The sequence below is a fragment of the Brachyistius frenatus genome, unplaced genomic scaffold, assembly GCF_029030835.1.
Source record: "Brachyistius frenatus isolate BFR_SWC_R1_liver_20210118 unplaced genomic scaffold, ASM2903083v1 Contig_29, whole genome shotgun sequence".
Taxonomy (NCBI): Eukaryota; Metazoa; Chordata; class Actinopteri; family Embiotocidae; genus Brachyistius; species Brachyistius frenatus.
The window spans coordinates 1,392,501-1,416,500 of NW_027210628.1; the positions used below are offsets into that span (position 1 = coordinate 1,392,501).

Sequence of the window (24,000 nt, forward strand, 5' to 3'; positions counted from 1 at the left end):
TGGATCCTTTTGTTGGCAAGCAAACAGGGACCTGCACCTTATGATCTGACCACAGTGTGGTTTTGTGGGTTGCTGTTTAATTAAGTAGTCCAGTTGATTAAAAAAAAAATTGCAGTTGCCATAGTAGCTTGGCTGGCTGGTTTGAGCAGGAGGTCCTGTCTCGTGCAATTATGATGCAGTGATAATTATAATGACGCTTCTCTCTGACCAATCAGCGGTCTGCAGTGCTCTGACATCACCCTTTAGTAACGGCAGCTCACTTGGAACCTCGTCAGAGGTGAAATCAATAAAATGTTTTGCCTGATGGAAAACTGAGACACATTCAGTTGTACAATTTGAAGGAAAAGCGTCTACATTCATGGTTCCCAGATGATGTATCCAGTGTAATCCTGACATTGATGACGCCCCTGACTTTTCCTCAAGGGCTACCAAGAGCTTCCCACTTGTGGCTTTGAGTGAAATGTCTCAAAACCTGTCAGATGGACTGGTATGACATTTAGTACAGATATTGATTGTAACAAATTTCTGGCATCAGGTCAAAATTTCAATTTGTACTATTATGACCAAATTCCTTCTGAACTACTGACATCACCACCAGCCTCAGCTGTAGTTTGTGTTTATTGTTAAATAGAAAATGTTAGCTAAAGACAGTGAATGTGGTCAATGATGAGTGTGTTTATACTTTGACATTTATCCAGTTAGGAATTAATGATAAATTGGGTAAATTATGTAACATTGCAGCTCATGTTAGGCCGTTATGATGACGTGTACCAGGTTAGAGTGAATTTGCCTAGTTCCTTTCCTCTCCATACTGTAGTTTAATACAGTATGTACGGTACTGCAGTTAATGAAAAGCCCATCTGCTGTCCCGGCACTGACACTGGCCTGGACCTGAGCTTCCTTCAAACACTTCATTTCTGCCCCATTGGCAATTTGTGCACCACTAAAAGGGTCTTTCTCTCTCTCTCTCTCTCTCTCTCTCTCTCTCTCTCTCTCTCTCTCTCTCTCTCTCTCTCTCTCTCTCTCTCTCTCTCCCTCCCTCTCTCTCTCTCTCTCTCTCTCTCTCTCTCTCCCTCCCTCTCTCTCTCTCTCTGTGTAGAGTGGCGGTTGGGGGGTGGGCAGCTTGCACTTTCTTAACCCAGTTAGTGGGCCCCTTAATTCCTGATGCACCTCTTGCCCCTCTGGCACCTCCCCCCCCCCTCTTCATCTCCTCTATCTTCCTCTCTTGTTCTGAGTGCTCTTCTCTGTCGGTGTCAATCGCTCGCTCCTTTTAAAGAGCAGACTCTGTGCTGTGCCATGTTCGCTGATGTCAGCAGCCGCAGTGATTGACAGCCAGGCCTTTTAACCTCCTGCTCAGAGGTGGCTGGCGGGCGGGCTGGCAGGCAGGTGTGTGTGTGTGTGTGTGTGTGTGTGTGTGTGTGTGTGTGTGTACATGAGATATGATGATACATTGGAATGCGCGTGGGTAAGTCAGTGTGTGTACATGCTCAAGTTGTGTCTATGAATACTATGAATACTATGAAGCTGTGCAGGTGTGAAGTGCCACAAGAATCTCTCAAGCCAAATCAGACTAACTAAAGCTTGGATGTTTTTTTCCAGCCATGCTTGCAGACCTACTCTTGTTGCTCGAAACAGTATTTTATTTAGCCAGCCGTGTGGGGGTGTGTGCGCGTGGCGGGTGTCTCGCCTGGGCCTTGAGCTGTAAAAAGTGGCTGGCCCTCAGGGGAGCCGTGGAGGAGGAGAACAATTTATGGTGAGCAGTAAACCCTCAATTAATCACTTGCCAGCCACTGTGGCCCTGTGCAAAGAGAGGTGGGAATGAATTTTCATTCTCTGCTATTTGTCTCTTGGAGTTCATCGCTTATGTTTATTAGTCATCTTTCTATGCCCCATCCTCGGTGTTTCCTCTGGTGAGTGCATGTGAGTGTGTGTTTGTAGATCTGTGGTGGGTGATGCAACATGCCCACTCCAACGCCACCAAGCCCTGGGACAGATGGTGTAGCCACACACACACACACACACACACACACACACACACACACACACACACACACACACACACACACACACACACACACACACACACACACACACACACACACACAGGCTCAGAGGACATGAGAACCGCCCCTCAGGGACATGTGTGTTGGGGCATGAGAGGGTCAGGGGAGTCTAAGGACCACTGCTGATTTCCTCTGGGATGTCTGGCGATTATTACACACACGCGCGCACGCGCACGCACATGCACACGCACAGGATGAAACAGAGAGGAATGACAAAAACTTGTTGAAAAACAACTGCAGAAAATAAAGATGAGGAATGGGAGGGGAGAGAGTGGGAGGAGGAGGGAAAGATGATAAATTGGAGACAAATGTGGGCAAAGAGCGGGTGTATACAGTACACAAGCTGCTGTATATAAAGAGAGTGCGCATGCAGACAACATAATGATGTCAGTGTACGATAAATGTGGGGAGATTTGTTTCAAAATGGGATATCAGCCATTTGAAAAACAGACACAATGGCTTTCTGGGAAAAGCAGGATATAGATTTTGCCCTTTAAATGAGAGTGTGCAACAATGTGGACTGTAGAGATGAATATGAAAGGCCTTCTTACCATAATGTAGGGCTGTCTGTCCTTCATTATCCTGTAAAAAGCAAAAACAAGTGTTTACTTCAACAGACCTGTGACTGAGGAAGAATAAATACACCAGTGGGAACAAATTCAAGGAACAATGTCAGGAATAATACCACTGCAATGCCAACATTTGGTATCAGACATGTTGTAAATTACTTAAGTCAAAATTCCGCGAGAGCCAAACCTACAAGAACAGCTGCTGGACAAAGGATGCCATGTTTTCATTGTACCAAAGAGGGATTAGAAGAAGATGAGATATTGATTTGAGAAACATGTGACCTGCAATCAAACAGTTTACCTTGTAGGTGACTTCCAAGTCGATTAAACCAGAAACAACAAGCAACTAAAGTTCAACATATTACGGTGGAATCTGACCACGCAACACCACACCGGTGTTTGCACCAACCTGCAACGCATCCCATGTTAACAAATCCTGACGTATGTTAGTGCAAGCAGGTGTGTGTGTGTAGGGGTCACAGCTGAAACCAGATGGATGAAAATAGACAATGCATCATACTGTATTTACACAGTTTTGAATGGGACAGAACAGAAACAGAAAGAAAAAAAAAAAAGCTACCACTAACTTGATTTAAGTGATCATGCAGTCATTTGAATGTTAAAAAAAAAAAAAAAAAAAGTGAAAGCAGATACAAACAAACATTTACAATACTTAAATTGATTCTATCAGTATTGGACTTACAAAACCAGTAATGGTGTCATTTTCAGTGATTTTTTTATATATACTTTTGAAGATCATTACACCAAGTGAGATATATTGTAGCTGTCAGAAATGAGGCATTAGTCTGTCATTTTAACTTTTTAACTTGCCTACCCTGGGTTTTTCCTAATCTCAAGGAGGCCTCCTTGGTAGGCTGCATTTCTAGGATGCTATGTCATCAAATCCCACCAAAGGACTGCCTCTAAGATCCTACAAATTATACCCACAAATTCTAAAGGCTGCCTCAGGGGTATATGCTGCATCCTTAAAGCACCCACGATCCTATGCACATGTGCAAAGATCGGGACCTTTTCAAAGACGCAGACAAAGAATATCAGGACTCTATACCGCAGAAGTAGTTGACGATAATGCTTCGCCTTCTTGCAGTTTGCTAGACTGTTCCATTATGTGTTCTCTGAATGCAAGGAAGGAGCCTTGCCTTGCTTCAAAAAGACCTGTTCTACCATGGACGTTTCCTTGACACTGAGAAACACCACATATCTTTGTTACTGAGGTTAGACATACATTTTTAAAAAGCACTTACAAATATATAGCTTGAAAAGTCAGTCATTTCCTGATACGGCTAGGTCACTGTGGTGGTTAGCAAATGTTACTCAAAACAGCAGTAAATTGTTCTTTTTCTGGGGACTATTCTCTGCTGAGGATTAATACACATGTGGTGCCCATGTTCAAGGTAATGACTAGTGGAAGTGTGGCACAAGCTTCAGAGACAATGGAGACAAGACTAAGTGTCACAGAGTGAACAGAAAATTAGACGTGGCCTCTTGTGTGTGTGAGAGTATGTGTGCGTCCTTTGAACAGGACAAATTATTTCTCGGGGTCAAGGGGTCAATGGTAGAGGTATAATTCTTGTAAGAAGTGCTTGACTGAGGACAGGGACAGGAACATTTGTGTGTGTGTGTGTGTGTGTGTGTAGGTATAATAAGACACAATATATGACATGGATCATCAACAGGAGATTCTGTTCTTAATCACTGCTCCAGCCTGCCTTTGCACCTCATAATGATGATAAATGGTCAAACTGTTGCCTCCAGTCTAAGAATGAGAGCAGCCAAGTACAATGGTTTCAAATACTCAGAGACAGATTAAAAGCCAGGAGGAGCGGTGACATTTCCTTCTGTCCCGTAAAATGTCACCGCAGCGGAAATACTTCCAAATTACTAAATCTGTAACGTGAAATTATTCATTAGTCTTTCCACCTTTACCCTTTTAACAGCAGATCCTCTTGCTCCTTTCTGTTTTGGTTACTTCCCATGTCCTTCCTCTATTCCCTCTTCTTCTGCCAAAATACACCTCCTTCGTCCTTTTTCTTTTATTACTTTATCCACCATGCTTGTTTTTTAAAATTTTTTTATCATTCATTCCTCTCTTTTGTCTTTATTATCCTTTCATTTCTACAGTCCTGTCTTACTTTTTTCCATTTATTCTGAATCTCTTCCGTCTTCAATCCCTCATTGGTTTTTCCTTCTCTTTCCTGTCTGATTTCTCTGGCTGAGCCTCAGTGCAGAGTGATCCTATTGTTGTGTTTCCCTCTGTCTCTCAGGGGCTGCACTTCAGGGACCTGCTGATTGGATTAGAGCTTTCTATTCCCTCTGGGTGGATCACGGAGCACAGATGCAAATCGCCACCAGCGTGGAAAGAGTGCCGTGGTTAACCCAAGACAACAATGCTGTCTGTCTGCGAGTCAAATCACAACCTGTGATGTACTGCGGACACTGCGTCTGTCTCTCACAATGATGTTGAGTCAAGAGAAGAGGGGCCAGAACTGTAGTAAAACTGTCGAAGGTAGATACATGCAGGCATCACCATCAGGAAAAAAAGAGACTCAACTAATTTTCTCTTTATTTTACAGCATTGCACGCACACGCACACGCACACACACACACACACACAAAGACTCTGCAGTGGTACAGTGACAGATGTTTACAGCCGGGGCCAAGCGGAAGACCTTGATGCACATAAATACATAGTTATAATTATAGTGTAAGGGGTTTAAGGCCTAATCTGCACCAAGCGCTAATCTGCAGTTCGTTGTTCAACAAGCATAGATGCACGCACGCACGCACACGCACACGCACACACACACACACACACAAAATGTGTGACTGACAATACACTAGCAAAAAACAACATTTAACACACAACTTTGTAGATTTTGGACAGCAGGACTGAAAAAAACAATATAAAGTGTGTCCATGTGTTTGTTTGAGAAGAACTACCGTATGCTGAGCATGTCAGTGGTGCACGTGTGCAGCCCACATGCCTCTTGCATGTTCATGTGAGGGGTCAGCGGCCTGTCCTCGCAGCGCTCCCTAATGCCCCTGGATCCAGGACGGAGGCTTGATGGAATCACAGAAAATTGGATTGTCTCCCATTTGCTTTGGAAGCAGCCTGGAAGAAACACTCTCCCTCCACCCCCTCCCACCACACCAATACCTGCAGTTAGCATCCCCCCACCACACCCCTCTCTCCGGTGCACCCCTATTCCCATCCCATTACGGAGGCATGTCGCACCAAACCTCTGCTTTTACATGTCATCCAAAGTTTCCCCTTGCGGTGCAGAAATGCTGGGCTGGATGTCAGCAGAGTGCTCAATAAAGCAGCTGCTTGCACAATACCAGCAGGAGAGATCCAGCTTGGTGTAGTGTATCACCCTAATGGGGTGGGGCAATATGCTTAGGAGCAGCGCGGGTAGGGATTGATCTATCAGTACAATTGCAGTTTTGCTGAATTTAAGTCACACCAATCTATCATTTCTACCACACAAACGATGTGAAGCAAGATAGATGAAAACAAAAGGGAGGGAATTAATGCAGTCTTGTTTCTGAACAGATCAAAAATGAGGACTGTGACTAAGTCCAAAATTGGTCGAAAGAAAGAGAAGAAAAAAGTCAGTGACCAAATAATTTTGTGGATACATTTTTGTGCACTCAGGTCTGTCACAAAGATGCCTGGAGGCATTTCCTGTCAGATTACACTACAAATAAAAGTGTAGGATTGTCCAGACAACAACAAAGTCAGACTCAGGCCAACAGGGAACAAATAAAAACCTCATCTGTAGCTCTGTTTATCTGTAGGAGAGCACACAAAGGGGCAGTCAAAGTTAAACCACTTTCCAGAAATGAAAGTGGTTTAACTAGACAACAGGGCAACATATACTTGAAACATTCAGGCCGAGATCAACTTTACATCAGGATTAAGTGGAGATCAGAGGCAGAAACTTGACTCAGTCTGAGATACAAATAGGACACACAGGTCCCTCGAGTCTATCTACGCTTGAAACTAGGCTTCAGTCTGTCTGGGTTTCATTTGTGTCCTGAGCGAAAGAGGAGCTTGTTGCTGGAGGTTAAAGGTCTCTCAAATCCACCAGCAGCCGTGGAGACCGCTGCAGCATATGAGACTGAGGAGGGCACAGTGTATACATGTCGGCCCCGCAGATGGTCAAATCTTTTGTGTACTCAAACCGTGTCAATCCAAAATGGATCCAGTGGTCCGCAGTCCGTGACCTGGAAACCATCGCACATATTTTTTATTTTCTTGACATGAAGCCTTTTTCTCTTTCTTAAGAATGAAAGGTGAAATATCTTTTGGCTTTTATAGGCTATTATAACAATAACGTAATGCCACAATCTGGGAGTAGTTCTATTTATAGGGACAATATATTAATGGATAACAATGACTTCAGTGTCAGAAAATAAAAACACAACATAAAAAGTGCTACATGCAGGAATTTACCAAGAAAAAAAATCATTAATATAGCAAATTTGAGAAATTAGTATAATGGCTGTTCAGAAACACAATCTTAGCCTAGACGACTGACAGCCCTCGTGGCTAAATCAAGAGGAGGGTTTTATTCTCTGGGTGTGAGCACTACGGCTTCAATATGCTCTTGTAATAAAGGTCAATTAATTATTTGAAGAAGCTAAAAACAGAAAAATATGTCTTCAGTTTTTCTGAATTGGGTACTACTTTGGCATAATGCTGAAGCTAATGTGGAGATGTCTTATGCTGCAGTTCCTCTAATGGCCACTAGGAAACTCCCTGCCTGTGAAGCCTTTACTTACAAATGTGACAATTTCTCCTTGAGCTCTCTTTTTTTTTTCTCTCATTTTCTTGGTTCTCAGTAAACTTTCTTCAGGCTTTTTCATTCTCTCCTCCTCCCCCCCCCCCACACACACACACACACCCCTGGCCTCCCTTTTTTCTGCCCCTACTGTCCCTGACAGCAACATTAAACAAGTGGGAAAAAATGAACAAGCAATTATGATTTATGATCAATGCATGCAGCAGCTGCTGACTTTTATAATGACAGTAGTCGGGGGAGGGAGAGGGAGAGGGGGAAGGGGAGAGCGAGAGAGCGAGAGGGAGGATGAATGTATGTGTGTGAGTCTGTATGTGTGTGCGTCAGTCTCCGGGGTGTGTGTAGATGAGGGGTGAATCGATAGTTGACTGGGATCATTGGTATGCAGATTCCAGCAGATAGCATTATGATGAGCAGGTGCCATTAATCTGAAAGCAGAGCACAGATCTGAGCCAGAAGAGAAGGTGAGCCTCCTTCAGTGGGTCCCATCTGTAATCAAAGCAGCTACTGTGCCACTAAAACCACAGACCAGACTTCCTACACAAGTCAAAAGCACCACAACTCACACATACCTTACAGCTGACACATACCAGGAGTTTGTAGTTATACTGTGTTCCATCCTGGTTTTCAAAAATAGTTAAAAAAAAAAAAAAAACAACAACAACAACATAGAGATAATTTAGTCTACTTCATTTTTTTGTTAAAGTTAAAATATTGTCAGACAGGTGCAGCTTGAAAATTCCCCTTAATTGGTGCTTTTAAGAAAATTAATATAAGAGTTAGCTAGAGAACTTTTAATCCAAAAATTCATACTATACTTTTATAATTATTCATGTTTGCTTATTGTATCTCTGCACAGCAGATGATTTTCTAATCTCTAATGATATGCAGGTGCATCTCTGATATGCAGATACATCTCTGATGACATAATCCTCATCAAAAACAGAGCAGAATCATCACTTGGGCTAATGTGGATGCATTTCCTTTCTCAAGCAAGTTTCTGACACATGATTTGCAATGTGTGCTACTTGATCTGTCTTTAGAGGCACCGGGACAATCAATAGAAATGAGTTGTAGTCTTACAGGTCAGAGATCACACTTATTCTATGTTTTGTAAAATAATTGCCAGAAATGTGAGAATTACACAGAATAAAGACAGTAAATCTTCTGAAATCATAATGTTTGAGACTTAGACATTAGACGGACGTGTGCTTGCACGAGTTTGCCCTTTGTTTGCCACGTATGCTTCTGAGTGTTTATCCTCGTGTGTGCGATGGGAAGGCCCTCCTTTTAAAAGGATCTGCAGACCAGGGGCCAGCCCTAATTGAATCTGGATCTCCTCTCTGAGCCGGGAGATGTAACCTTGCCACTCAGCGTGTGAGCACTGCCACCCACGGTCAAATTAGCCTGACACCAAATTCACTGCCCTTCACACCTCCTACGAGTGTCCTTCAGGTGTCTGGGTGTTCCCCCTTCCCTCTCACACCCATAGCTGCCGTCAGCAGCATCACAGCTGTTGAGGCCTTCTGAACAGGTTATCCACCCCAAAAACAACGATGTCTAAAGCCATGTCTAAATATAGTGTCAAACCTCATTTAAATGACTAGATCTTCTATCCTCTCTCTGTCACACCAGACAAAAGAAGCCTTGAATTCTCAAAATCTCCATCTCTTGTCCTGTTTCCTCCGTGCACATCTTCCTCCCCTGCACACTTGTCTCCCCTCCCCGTGTCGCTGAGCCTGCTTGTTCCCATGGGACACCTTAGCCTCCATTAAAGCCATCAGAGGAGGAGGATAGGGTTAAGGCTGAGAATTAACATCGCCAGAGGCCCCGTCTGTCCTCCTGCGGCTCATCGATGATGTTTAAAAAGAAATATATGAAATAAATAAATACATAAAAGAGTGTAATATGAAAATCAATGGCCGGGCAGTGGGGGCTGAGGCTGAGGCATTTGGAGTGAGGGACTCATAAAGCTGAGTACTGCGGGAGACTGATGGAAGGCAAAACACTTACTTTGTTTATTCTCTCTCCTCACCCCCATCCCCTCCCCTCGCTGTCTGAATCTAGCTCTCACTCTCTCACTCTCCTCCTCCTCCCCCCTCTCTGTCTGAAACAGTCGAGGACAGCTTTAATGCTCCTGACAATTTATGTGGACGGTTAAGAACGATGGAAATCAAATAGTTGAGTGTAGGCAAGGCCCCAGTGAGTGGCCAATAAGAAAGAAACAACAGCTGATGATGGCAAAGAGGACTGTTACCTGCTGGAATGGCTCTTTAGGCTGCACTATTACTGTCAAGTCGCTGGCTCTTTTCTGAGTGCTCATATTATAGATTCATAACCGTATCTATGTCCGATAGGCCCTTTTAACACAGCACGGCAAGACTTTCATTTCATCGAATCGGGCTAATGTGCACCGAGTACTAAATATGAATCCTATAAGAGCAACTTACAGTGTGACTTATAAAATGTCAAGAGCTGTGTGAGGTGGCTGCAGGGCCTTTTAATGTTTGTGAGTTATACTTGAAGGAGGTTTGCTTGAAAATGGTTAACTTGTAAGAGACCTGTTTACCCTAATCTTCCAAAAGAAAAAAAGAAATCACAAAATAATAGCAAGAGAATTATTACCTTCCATGCCAGATAAACATGTACCACTGTCATGCTGCAACACATTGAGCACATATGGTGCTCAATGCTGATTGGTTAAAGGCTGCTCCAATAGTTTCAAAATTAACCTGAGGTCTATGTCCATTGGGATGCAACAACTGGAAGCAATCACCAATGAAGCATGGTCAGACCCATCTATTCACACAGTGAATTATGGTCTAATAATACCAGGTTACCTTAACAGTACTGTCCTGCTTCCCCTGCACTAGTTTCTAAAGTTAAGGAGCAGTTTTATCATCGTATATCTAATATGATCTGGAATGAAGAGGCATTTTTCAGACCAAACAGTTTTAGGTACTCTTGACATTTCTTCACTGGTAAAAGCCTAAGGTTGCTTGTTGAGAGGAAATACCAGCGAAGATATTTATATTTTGCTTTATCTCATAGTGTTGTCTTTTGTGGCATAGAGGCTCAATAAAACGTGGCCTTCACTGTTTGTCTAGTTGTCTGTGATTTGTTCTATTTTTTTAGGCTTTTGTGTCTGCTGTTTACACAGCTTATGTTTTAGATGGAGTTTTTAAACTGGCGGTTGCCTGTGCTCCACTGGTTAATTGACAAATCAATGTAGAATTATATCACCACAGTTCCTCATGTAAAGGGAAAGAAGCGACAACCTGGAGTAGGACCTAAAAAAGTACCCAAACACAGAGTTCTAAGAACTTCAAGGGTTCTCGGTTCCTGCTGTGCAAACACAAAACAAGGGGGAACTCCTTCCTATACTCTTAAAAGTATGAAAAAGCTCTTGCAGTTTGAAAACGACTGATATGTATTTTATAAAAGATCCAAAAGAGGAAACAAAATACCAGTGTTCATTTCTATCTGTCCAGAGAATTAAACACCTGACAGTTTTTTTTTTTAAATCACACAGCAGATGCAAAAGGCGTAAATACCATGGTATAAGTAATACGGCAAAATCTCAAACAAATCAATGTTCTATCAGAGTGTACATTATCATATTGCGCGACCTTACTAGCGTCCATCTTGCATCTTTGTTTATTCTGCTCCATTTCACCCTCCATCTTATTTTGTTTTCCATTTTTATTCTTCTCAATTCTCAATAGATTTCTTCTCCTTACTTTCCCACCTTGCTGCCTTTTCTTTCTTAACGACCCTATATATTCTGGTGGATAGGTTGCACAATTACACACACACACACACACACGCACGCACGCACGCACGCACGCACGCACGCACGCACGCACGCACGCACACACACACACACACACACACACACACACACACACATGCACGCGCACATACACATGCGCGCACACACACAATTATGACGAATCTTGCGGGATATTTGTTATGACTGGGCTGACTGAGCCATTAGTTATAGGAGGCAGTGCTGGGAAAGGGGAGGGATACAAACGTGTAATAATGCCTCTACCATAGAATTTCAATCAGCCATCGCGGTGTGTGTGTGTGTGTGTGTGTGTGTGTGTGTGTGTGTGTGTGTGTGTGTGTGTGTGTGTGTGTGTGTGTGTGTGTGTTTGATCACAAAAGCAGTTGACACCACAGTAGAGGACACAGATGAGAGGGTTCTGTGTTCTTTGTTTGTACGACAGTAGGCCGAGCTTCACTGCAAAAAGCTGGTCCACAGTAGAGCTACATAAGATCCATAAAAAAGACTGCACTTTTTGCTGAATGTTGCAACTTCAATATGAAAATATGAAATGTAATTAATATTGATACAGTTTTACTATGCTTTTTTGTGAAAAATGTGCATGAACAGATGCTAATGCTTACGATGTGTTCAGTTTGATTAAAGTGAAATATTTTCTCTGACATGCGACTTGATTTGTGAGCCAGGAATTTGGCAAACCAAGAACGTCTTATTTAGGAAGCTGTCTGAAAACACTTTTTCTTTTGAGAAAAAAAGGCATCCTTATGCTCCCTGCTAAGTGCGGTAGTCAATATTCATATGGCAGATTGACTTTTTATATTTTTTCCATTAATTTAACATGCAGTACATTCAGTCACAGCAACACTGGATTATTAAACTAATTAGTGATTTAAGAGTGTTTTCTTACAAATCAGCACTTGTGTACATCTTGACAAAGTGTCACTGATTTTATAAACATCCTGCAAAATGGTTGATTAATCGTTTAACTCATTCAAGAAGCATAAAAGCTATATATTCTCTGAAATGGAATATTTTACAGCTTTACTTTTATAATTGCTGCAATCTTTAATCTTAATATTGCATAACAAACATGTTTACGTTTTAAACTGTTGGTTGCACAGAACAAGCAATTTAAATTTGTTTTCTTGCACTTTAAACAAATTTGCAAAGTATTTTTCAATACTTTCTTATGTTTTAGAGGCTAAAAAATTACTCGACTAATTGAAACAACAATCATCAGATTCATTTGTGATGAAAACATAGCAGCCTTAACTGGTAGAGATGCCTAAGCTTAGCGTGGATTGACCTCAGTGTGATATTGAAGCTTAGAGCATTTTATCATGGCTCAGTTTATAAAGTATACAAATTACCTACAAGGTGCCTGATGACAAATGTTCAGAGTCCAATATTTAAAATTTTTGAAATTTATTGTATTGTTTAAGTCCAAAATTAAGAGGTACCAGATGTTTAGGTTACTTCTGTAACCCTGGATCTCAGAGTAGAACGAGTGAAATGTTTAACTATGGGATACTATTGTCATTACATCCCTTCATTTTTATGAAGGACCATCGTGGTGTCATCATGATTCAAAATAAGCACACCCTTTCTCGCTCACCCAAACAGAAAGAAGGGCGGCCTGGTGAGACAACCCTCTTCATGCTACTCAGCTATGACAAGAGATTATCTCAACTTGTCTTTTATAACACTTATTTTGATGTCTCACTGTGGGACATTGAGACTCCTGTATAGCCAGGCAGATTTATCTCAAACAACTGACTGTCAGCTCTTGTCACGCTGAGGTGTGTGGATGAGGCGGGTCCACAGAGTGAGCCACGCTCAGGACAGTGGGGGCGAACAGTAAACCGTACTGTACTACAGTATAGTAGTAAAAAGTATGATGACATACAGGCCAATGCAAATTTTCTCAACAAAAATACACAACATAAACACAAATATTCTTGCTTTTAATTAGCCAATATACTGTATATGTACATATCGATAGAATAATAATCTCCTGTCTCCACACTAATATCATATAACCCTATAGAGGGTAAGAACACATACTGAAACGGCTAAGTTCAACAGATTTGCTCAATTCTTCTCTCAATTCTTCACTGTCTGACTGTCAGCATGAATCAGTCTCATGAATTCACTGTTTGGCTTCATTATAAACATAAATCAACAGTCTGAGTCCTCCCACACCCTCCACAACAATATCAAATCAATGGGTCCATGGAGAGACTATGCTGTTACAAATCAGCTATACAGACATCTACACGCAGAGCTCTCTCCCTATTTTACACATAAAGCAGACAGACACAAACTAAAGCATGCTGTGTCTGATTTGCACAATAAAAAGGTACATTCAGACAGAACTTCCAAAGGATATATCCTGCTCCCAGTCTCCAAGGCCCAGCTCCTGACACACACAAGCATCCATACTACCCTGATGTCTGTGTAGGTTCCTCGTGCAGACTGTGTGTATCAGACTTGTTGTGTGCTCTCCAGCCACCAATTGTAGGCCACCCAGTCAGATATTTATTACTATTGATCTAGCTGGTCCTGGCTGGAGACTTTTGTTCTGCCGGCTCGAGGCTCTGACCTCAATTAAGTTATGAATTTCTATCTGATAGACTGGGAGTGCTTGGGGCCGGCCGTGGCCGTGCTACCACGCTGGATTAATTAGAATTAGCGGTGCTGCGAGTCGCCCTCCCCGCCTCATGGATCATGTTGTTTTAATACAAAGTAGAGGCGCAGGCAGGGAGGGATGGAGTGAAGGGGGACGGGGGGCTATTGGGGGAGAGGGGAGAGTGATGAGGAGAGGGGAAAGAGGGAGACAGACAGAGAGGCAAAAAAAAACATGTAGGAATGAGTCGAGTGAAAGCGCGTGAGACGCAGCCATGTGCTTTAAACCTGCGGTGCCTTCTCCTCCCATCACCTGCCCTCATCTTAGACATTAATGTTTCCTTCCTTTCTAGCATTGTGTTTGTGTTGGGTTAACCTGCATCTCACCTGCACTTCCTCTTTGTCAGCCTAATCCTCCCTTGGTCACTTACCACCCTCAGTAATCACAAATCAGTCATTATGAAATTCTAGTCCTGAACACTCCTGGTCTTTGTTGCAGTCTGCAGCCACTCTGAACCTTTTTAACTCCACTTCCAGGTCACATCCTATCTCTAAATACATATTTCTATAGCAACCTGAAAGTTTTCTATGAAGGATAATGGGGCGTCTGGGATTTCCACCCGGAAAACAAAAGTTGTGTGCGCGGGATGATGGTTTGCTGCGAGTTTGGGATTACAACATCTGGACAGAGGACACACAAACAAACATACATCTTTGTCCCATGAAAGGACATAGTCTTTAGCTTTAAGTTATTCATTGTAACTTGTAAAATCACTTAATTCCTGAGATTGGGACGTTATGCACTGCAATTTCCTGTGTTTTGCTTTTATTTGTTTCAGTGTCGTTAACACCGAACGTTTCTTAGTATTCTTATTAAAATACAGCGTACACACCACAATACAGTCCTGAACTTATATTTGCTGGTGCTTAAACATTCTGCCAACTTTTATTAAGACTCAGTGAGGTGTGACACTATTAAACATTGATTAATTTACATTTAACATGTTGTATTCAAAATGTTTTTACATGTTTTTCACATGGGTTTTGTTGACTTGTTTCCTTGGTGTGGGTTTTGTGGCCATGCTACATGGTGATTTTACACTAAACAATAGATTTAATCTCTATTTTATTCTGTTGCATTTCTACAATTTTACTGGAAAACATTTTATAATTTAGCCAGGTCAGAAACTTGTAATAAGTGCTGGGTTTCTGTTGAAATTTGAAGACATCATTCCCAGTTGTTTTGCTCCCGATATTAAACCATCTTTTTGTTACCAGAGAGTAAAGGTCTATTTTGACAAAGTAAGCCAAACTTGTATTAGCGTTTAAATTTGCCTTCACATACATCAGCTGCAAAAGAACTTTGTTTGACAAAATACAGTCTAAAATAGCAACAAATCACATTCTTGTCTATGAGTCCTAAGAGAAGTGCCCAGAAAAACATGAAATTTAAACATCTACAAACAGATGACAAGTAGGCAGCCTCAATTTGCTAAAGAAGATCAAGCAATGTGACTGAAAGCTACAGAACAGCAACTGAATGTGAGTTATTTTGTCAGAGAAAAATAATTATTAAATTTCAAGTAAAGTAGACTATGATTCTGACAAATTTCACAACTTTTGATTATCAGAGCACATTTCATTCATTAGCCAAAAAAAATACTGAAATGTAATATCCAGTTTTATTTGTAATGTCCTGAAACAGGCTACAAATGACATATTTAGACAAAACTGAACACTAATTAGTGATGGATTTGTCCTGTTTGGATCCGTTTTCCCTGCTTTCGTGATATGATGGAATGTCCTAAACTTAAGCTTATTCCTCATTAATTCTAGCACAAAGAATATAGTCCAGTATTTAAGCCTTATTTTCCATTATTACATTAAAATGAGGTTTTATTGTCATCTTTCCTACAGTTGGTGCGGTCTGCCCCACTTTCTGTGGGTGTATTAGCTGAGGGAGCAGTGATACGGTGAGGAGGAGGAGGGTTTAATGTGCTGCAGCAACACCAGGGCCTGATCTACAGTTGGCAGGTGGCAGATCTGTGATCTGTGTATTCAAACACACACAGCTACCTATTGTAGTCCCCCCCTGCCTTGATCCTGGATTAACTATCAAACGAGCCCTTAATGCAGGTTACCAGGGTTTGGGAACAATTCACTAAAACAATCAGTTGATTAATTTCAAACGATTTCCCTCCTCTGCCAAGCAAATGATAATAATACTTTTTGTTTTAACTCTCAAGGCCCCCTCCCCTTTTTAATCAACAAATTAAACATAAATCATGTTTGATCTTTATTTACTGGTTGCTCGGCAGTTGGTAGAGGTCAAGAGAGATTACTGGTTGCTCTAATAGCTTGCAAACAACCCAAACATTCCTCCATTCCTCTCATGAATATAAACCTCCCATACCCTTTGTTTCCTATACTCTTTATTGAAGCAGACAAAAAAAAATACTCTCCTTTCCTTCCTCTCTTCCCTCACTGCTCTTCTCCTTGACTTCACCCCCCCCCAAAAAAAAAAACCAAAACAAACAAACTAACAATAGGATGTCCGAGCACGTCCTAATGAGAAGCATATCGTTCTGTAAGCTTTACATAGTGAGATAATTTGGCATTGTGGGGGAGTGGTATGATTTAGCGGACTATATTTTTCTCTCAGCCACCTCTCTGCCACCTCATAAATCTGCTCCCAGTAACTCTGATGCAGAGGTCCAGTTTTTTAATATTCAGTCTCCTCAACGGCCGACTTTCTCTGACACCTGAGAGATGGGCAGGTGGGAAAGGTCCCGATGGCCTGTATACACGAATTCAGTTTGAGTCTATGCTCTGATTGGCTACAAAAACCTGCTTCTGAAATATGCTTTTAAGCTTTTTAGGTTTTGTGAGGACATAATTCCTAAAAAAAAATAATGACAATTTTAAAGCATGATGGGATTTAAAATAATTTTAATTGATAAATCATTAACTATTTTCATCCTGTTTCTGTTTGCTCCATTACAAATGATTTATGAGGAAGACAAAAACATATGTGTTGCAAGACAAAGTTAGGTAGAATCAGACAAAAGTATGCAGGAAATAAATCAAGTCAAATTCAGTCATCTTATCACTACCTGGGCAAAGATTTATGTTTTCTGCTTTGACTGCTGAAAATTCGTGGCACTTAGAATTATTAATTTACATTTTAATGATGGGTACACGACTGTAAATGTGCTACATCTTGGAAAAAGGGACAAAAGCTCCTGTCTATACATCAATCCTCTTGTGCTGTCATTATCTTGATATGACTGTAAATCATCAGTGAAGTGTTTCATAGTTATCCCACTGTTAAGTCTTTTATGAGCCATTCGCCACAAATCCACCCCTCCCTTGCAAGTAGTCCAAACAAAAGGGCCACGCATGACCACAAAAGAGAAAGTCATTTGTGAAATGTCCTGATTATGTGGGTTGTGCAACGTAAAACAATTTGCCTGATTACTTCCAATTGATTCGTCCTTACAGTTAAAACCTCAGCGTGCAGCCCGATGAGCTGCACTGTGTCGTGCCGCCGGGCAGAGGCAGAGGAGTAATTTCTCCGATGCGCAGCTGAGCCAGCTTACCGCCAAAGCTAAAGCCTCCTGGATGCTGCTAAACCTTGGGGAGCCTAAACACTAGGCTAGCTACCAGCTAACTCTGTCTGCTAAAGCCCTGAGGGATTTGTCTGAGGCATAAAGTGAATTAAAGGTGACCTTCTAAAAGGGATGCAGAGAGAAAAGAGAAGGGCAATGGGGATGCTGGAGATGTCACTATCTGCTTTCTGTTTACCTGTGCATATGGTCAGAGCAGTGCACCAGGAATTACACACCTCCTGACACTTCCCTCTCATCCCCAGCACTAATTCTAACCAGCACAAACACTGATATGTAGTCATCCACATCGAAAACATTCTGTACGACGTTTAAAACAACATACAGCCATGGATGTGTGTTAAAGTTATGCTCTTCCACGACCCAAAAAATACAGCTCCACAGTTTATTTCTAATAGTTGAAACTAATAATGCAACGGAGATCTGAAGTCATGCAACAGTTCTGAGCAGGTTGTTGGTCCACAAGCATGCTCTCCAAAATGTCATACATTTTCTGGAAAAGCTGTAACATATTATTATTATTAAATTATTATTTCTATTCATATGCTGTATGACAGAAAATCACAGGGCTTGTAGTTGTTAAATATCTAATATTAACAAAATAAATGCTGTTTTATGATCAAATGAAACTAAAAGTTAGCTTGAAGTCGGAGTCTTACTTTGGCCGCATCGTCAATCACTTCAAGTTAAACATCACAAGTATTTGAAGCAGAAGCAGTCTTTGTACAATGTCTGGTCAATTTTTACACCCGTCCATAATTGCTATTCTGAGTTTTAGGCACAAATTCTGAGTGCTGTATATGCCTTTAATTGTTAGCGTAAGCTGAACAATTCATGTTTGAGACTGGATAAGCTGCTCACCTGACTGTTGATGTCTGCTTTTTGCTGCAGTAGTACAGACACCAGCTCCTTGTGTCCTCTGTCACAGGCCCAGTGCAGGAGAGCGCGGCCCTGCAAACACAAACACAAATGTGTACTGTGAACGGCATGGACAAAAACACAAAGAGATGACAAGACATTTAAAAAGGCGCGGGTATGCTTAAATCAGTTTTTATATGCAGTGTCATCTCTGATTCAGCTTTCATTTCAGACACTGTGAATCAGCTATGAATTCACACATTCTCTCACACACACACACACACACACACACACACACACACACACACACACACACACACACACACACACACACACACACACACACACACACACACACACACACACTACAGGGATCCTTCCTCCTCTATCTCATTCAAATTAACCAGACTTTAATCCGTTCCTTTACTGCTAGACAAAATGAATTATGCATTTCCATTCAAACCCTTTGGACCTGAGCTCCATAATGACTTGCAGACAGTGTGACAAGATATGTGGACTTCTGTATATGTGTGTGTGTGTGTGTGTGTGTGTGTGTGTGTGTGTGTGTGTGTGTGTGTGTGTGTGTGTGTGTGTGTGTGTGTGTGTGTGTGTGTGTGTGTGTGTGTGTGTGTGTGTGTGTGTGTGTGTGTGTGTGTGTGTGTGCCAGGAAGACCAGCAGGTGGTTGGAGCACAGGCCGAAGTCTCCAGGACAAATTACAGAAACCTGCACACATTCTGTAAAGCTTGATCGATGGGACACTGTGCACAAAACATGAGCAGCCCCCTACTCTATCTCTCTTACACACACACACACACACACACACACACACACACACACACACACACACACACACACACACACACACACACACACACACACACACACACCCTCTCCTTAGGTCCAAGATCCTTGTTCTAATAAAACCACACAAGCTCATTTTTCAGTGAGGCCAATTAGGTAAAGCAAACTCTCCAAGTCCAATTCTGTTGCTTAAATCATATTGATCACCATGGCTGCATGTTAAAATGGGTACTTATGAGCCAGGCCAGAATACCAATAAGTTGGTCTCTCTATGTCTCTCTCTGTCTCTCTCTCTCTCTCTCTCTCTCTCTCTCTGTCTCTCTCTCTGTCTCTCTCTCTCTCTCTCTCTCTCTCTCTCTGATTAAGAAAACACTGAATGTGTCAAATAGAAAAGGCAATCATTTGAAATTGAGAACACAATAAAATTTAGACCAGGCTTTGGTATTAAGAAAGGTCTCCTGTGATCAGGGCTGAAAAGGTCCTGTCCAGAAAGGTGAACCAGTCGTTAATAAAGTAAAAGCCTCCCTTATTTTACTTCAAAAAGTTGGACATATTCCTTCCCACTGTGGAAGACAGAAGCACTGCTGATAAGCATTTACTAGAAATAGTACCACAAGGCCTCACTAACCACACACGCAGAAACACACATGCACACCCTCGTTAGTATACTGTACATATACATGATGTATGTACAGGTATGAAAACCTCATTGCACCTTTCCCCTCTTTTATCACATCGTCCTTCACTCGCTCAGCTCTAATACTCACACTTGAGATTTACGTGTGTGACGTAGTGCACAACAGTAAGCATGCAAAAAAATTATGTAAGTGCGCCCGTTTAAAAAAAAAAAAAAAAAAATGCATGCAGTTTGGTAATTTTGATATAAATCACATGAACAAATCTCAGACTCAATAAAACTAAGTAAAAATAATTATTTAAAAAAAATACTCCATAAATTTACAGACCACTTTAAAGGCAGGCTATAAAAATAATTTCTTAGAACAATTTAAAGATGTCATCTGTTGTTTATTTGTTAAGAGAGTAAAGCACAGTTTTGGTCCACTCAAGCAGTCAACAGCTCCACTTCTAGTGCTGCTTTGTGGTATTATTCACAGTATCTCACAATATTCTGCCTCACCTGTTACTGTGGTGGTATTGCACCTATAAAATGGTTTTGCTGTCCGGCACAAATGACCAAATACAAAGTTGGAAGTTCTGACATGCTAGGTCCAACAAGTAATTCTGCTTTAATAGAGTCATTTAATGCCCAAACACTGATAATCAAATAAATAATAAGAACTGCAATTCATTATAATGAGTATGGTCAGGGCTTTGAAATTTAAGCATTTTAATGGTTTTGATACAGCAAAAATTAAAGTAATCATATCACACAGATATTTAGAATTGTAAATAAAAGTTTTTATTTAAGCAACACGTGTGTTCTCTCTTTGGGTGAACGATAAATAATTAAATTTATTACTCTTATTTACCTGCAAATAATGTATGTTGTCGTCAGTCACTTAATTTAGAAACTGCATTCTTCTTTGACACATCACACATTTTAATTTATATGAGTTAGATACAAAATAGAACAATCTGACATTTAAAAAATGTTTCTGAGAAATACCAGAAAGTTTTATCATAGAGAATATCACATTATTGCCATGTCTTCCTTTTTCATACGAGTTTATCAACAATAATCATTGGTGGCTCCATTAAACTAAACTATTTTATTACTCCTTTGGCTCTCTGGATATTTTTTTTCCCTGTTTTTTTGGTTTTATTGTCTCTTGACTATAAAGCGAGTGCTAGATGAGGCAGTGGGATAAGTTAGCCTGGCATTGTGAAAATCTACCACTCACTTAATGTCTAACTTGTTATTTAACTTGGTTGGTAACTAGAAATCTGTAGCAGGTGGGTATTAAAACAGACAGTACTGGGACTGAGCTTCCTTCTGCTTCTCTCTGAGCTGCAGACGCTGATCAGGCCTCCCGATGATGTGAAACTTCGCCACTGCCCTCTGCTGTCCAACAAGCTCAACTACAGGTTAGAAGACAACTACAATGGCTGTGAGCAGACAAAGCTTCCTCTGCCGAGGTCCCTCAACCATCTGGCCTTTGACTGTGAACTCACCAGCCGACAGGCTGTTTATGTGGCGATGAAAGAGAGGCAGGGATCGAGCCATTTGGCCTGGCCGATAATGAATGGATCTTAGGGTCAATCCAGAAAACACTGCGATGGTAATAGCCGGTCACACAATTTACGCATTTGAGCCTGAGCAGTGGTTCCCCTGTGTGTGTGTGTGTGTGTGTGTGTGTGTGTGTGTGTGTGTGTGTGTGTGTGTGTGTGTGTGTGTGTGTGTGTGTGTGTGTGTGTGTGTGTGTGTGTGTGTGTGTGTGTGTGTGAAACCATTATGTAACGATTGCAAAAAGAGAACTATCTCCCCACTGACCTGTATTTATCATGACACATCTCTGATCATTTTCAGCTGGCCTCCTGCGCGAAGGGTCACAGTGAAGCATAAAGCCACACAGCTGCTACAGATTCAGCGTATGACTTAAACACACTTCAGCTCGGTGAATGCTTCCTGACACTGGGTTCTGAGGTGAAAGGTTGACTTCCCTCCTCTACTTCCAAAAATAAAGTGTTGCCATGGTAATCATATTCTACAGAAGAACTATCAATAGCAAGTCTCACATGCGACCACTCCAGCTTCCCTTGACATGTTTCTTGGCTCTGTGTTTTGTACGTACCTCTTCATCTTTAGTGTTGACGTCCACTTTCTGGGAGCTGATGGCCTTGCTGATGTGGTCGATGTTGTTTTCTCTGCAGTAGTCAAAGATGTTCTTATCCTCTTCCCTGAGAGCAAAACATGAAGAAAAACAAAGACAGAAAAGAGTCAGTCAACTTCATCTTATTTTTAATCATCATTTATTGTTAAAGAGTTGGATGCTTTGCTTTGGTTTTTCTTGGCCAGATTTTGAGACGTATTTCTGAGATTTCAGAGTATTAGGGGTTGATTTTAAATGACTTATACTTCACAAACAGTGTCACTTTCAACAAGTTTTTGGGTCTGAGTTTTTCAAATTCTATTCACCTCTATGGTCCTGGTTGGAAACACATCTCAGAGATGAACCTTTGGACACTGGCAAATAAAACTAAAGCTCCTCTAAGTGGCTGAAATATCAGCCAAAATATTGTCTTTTAAAATTTGGGTGAACTGACCCTTTAACTTCCTTGTGGGCCGTTAATAATAGTACTAGTATTTAGTCATCAAGCAGAGATAACAGATAAACATAAATCGCGTCTCTATGTCTCATACTGGAGCCACACGTGCCACATCCCTCGGGAACACTGGCATACAACACATACGAGACACACACGCACGCACGCACCCACCCACACACACACACACACACACACACACACACACACACACACACAACGACACCATCCCAACTCTAATTATATCTCTGTGCCTCTAATCACCTCCTGGCATTGGGGACAGGAGTGAGTGCTGACGGGGGGGGGGGGGGAAGCAGGGTACAGTGGTGGCAGTGGAGAGATGTTGGGTGACGGGGAGAGAAGGGGCAAAATCTCATTTGGAGCTTTACGCCTTCACCTCCCTCTTACCCATGCCGGCCATTCAGATTAATTGAATTTAGTGCTCTATTGTCTGACAGCAACCCCACATACCTGCTGCTTTACTACCACACAGTCATTCATTTATCCCCAAAGCCAAAACCCCCAATTCCTTTCTCTGACACCTGCCTGCTCTGCTGCACTGAGCCTCACGAGTCCCAGAGCGCATGGCTGGTTCCAGCCACACAGGAGCCACTGGGTTGTTTCCTCGTGAAGACTGCAGGAGGATGTTTAGCTCAGAATGGGGCTCTCGCACTCTCAAGGTTATGGGTTAAATAATTGTACCAGTCCTCCGTTTGCACGGTGGAGATTTGGTAACAGCAAATCATAAAAGTCCTTTATAAACGAGTGGCCCATAGTGATGTTTTTAAAACTCACAACAAATTAAATGGGTTTCTTAGGATTTCCAAAAAATGTGGTGAATTTCTACAGACCTCCATGATTTTGAAGAGAGAGAGCAATGGTTTTGCCATATTAGAAGTTTAACTTCCACTTGGCTACCCATGCAAGCTAAACAGTTTTTCTTTCCTGCATGGTGCAATCAGGCGCATTTGGAGGAATCCTGCCAACTATAAATTGTATTATCAAGTCAAAATAAGAGGCACATGGATGTTATGGGTTTATCATGGGAAAAGGGTATCTTACAATTGATGACACATGACAATTGACGATAAGAAATCAGAACAGAAATGTCAAGATGTTTGAGGTAATTTAGAAGCAGTGCCAACATCATTTAGTTCATCCGTCAGCGAGCACTGGCAGGTTTATTTCTCACCTGTAAAATGTTCAGTTTAAAGGAGCAGTGTCTCGGATTTAGTGCCATCTAGTGGTAAGGTTGCAATTTGCAACCAACTGAATACTGCCTTCCCTTACAAGAACATCGAAATATCTACGGTTGTGCTCTCTACAACCAGTGTTTGGTTTGTCCCTTCTGGGCTACTGTAAACATGGCAGTGCAAAATGGCCTGCTCCGTGAAAGAAGACCCGGTCCCAATGTAGATATGAAAGGCTCATTCTAAGGTAAGGAAAACACAACGATTCTTAGTTTCAGGTGATTTTTTACACTGATGACAACATAATTATGAATATTATATTCCATTTCTGACAATAGATGTTCCTAAATCATACACACTGAATTTAGTAACTTCAGTATATTGGTATTAGGTTTTTTTATACACATATTTTTTTTATATTTCTCAGTG

General features: G+C 41.5%; 1 protein-coding gene across 1 annotated transcript in view; it reads right to left on the reverse strand.

Moving 5' to 3' along the window:
• The window catches only part of acbd6 (acyl-CoA binding domain containing 6), a 32,242-nt gene that overhangs the window by 1,389 nt on the left and 6,853 nt on the right, over positions 1-24,000 (reverse strand). Inside the window, exons 5-7 of the mRNA XM_069699065.1 lie at positions 21,910-22,015; positions 18,358-18,447; positions 2,615-2,645 (exon numbers count right to left, since the gene is read on the reverse strand). Coding sequence (XP_069555166.1) covers positions 2,615-2,645; positions 18,358-18,447; positions 21,910-22,015 — 227 coding nt within the window. The remainder of the gene's footprint in view (positions 1-2,614; positions 2,646-18,357; positions 18,448-21,909; positions 22,016-24,000) is intronic.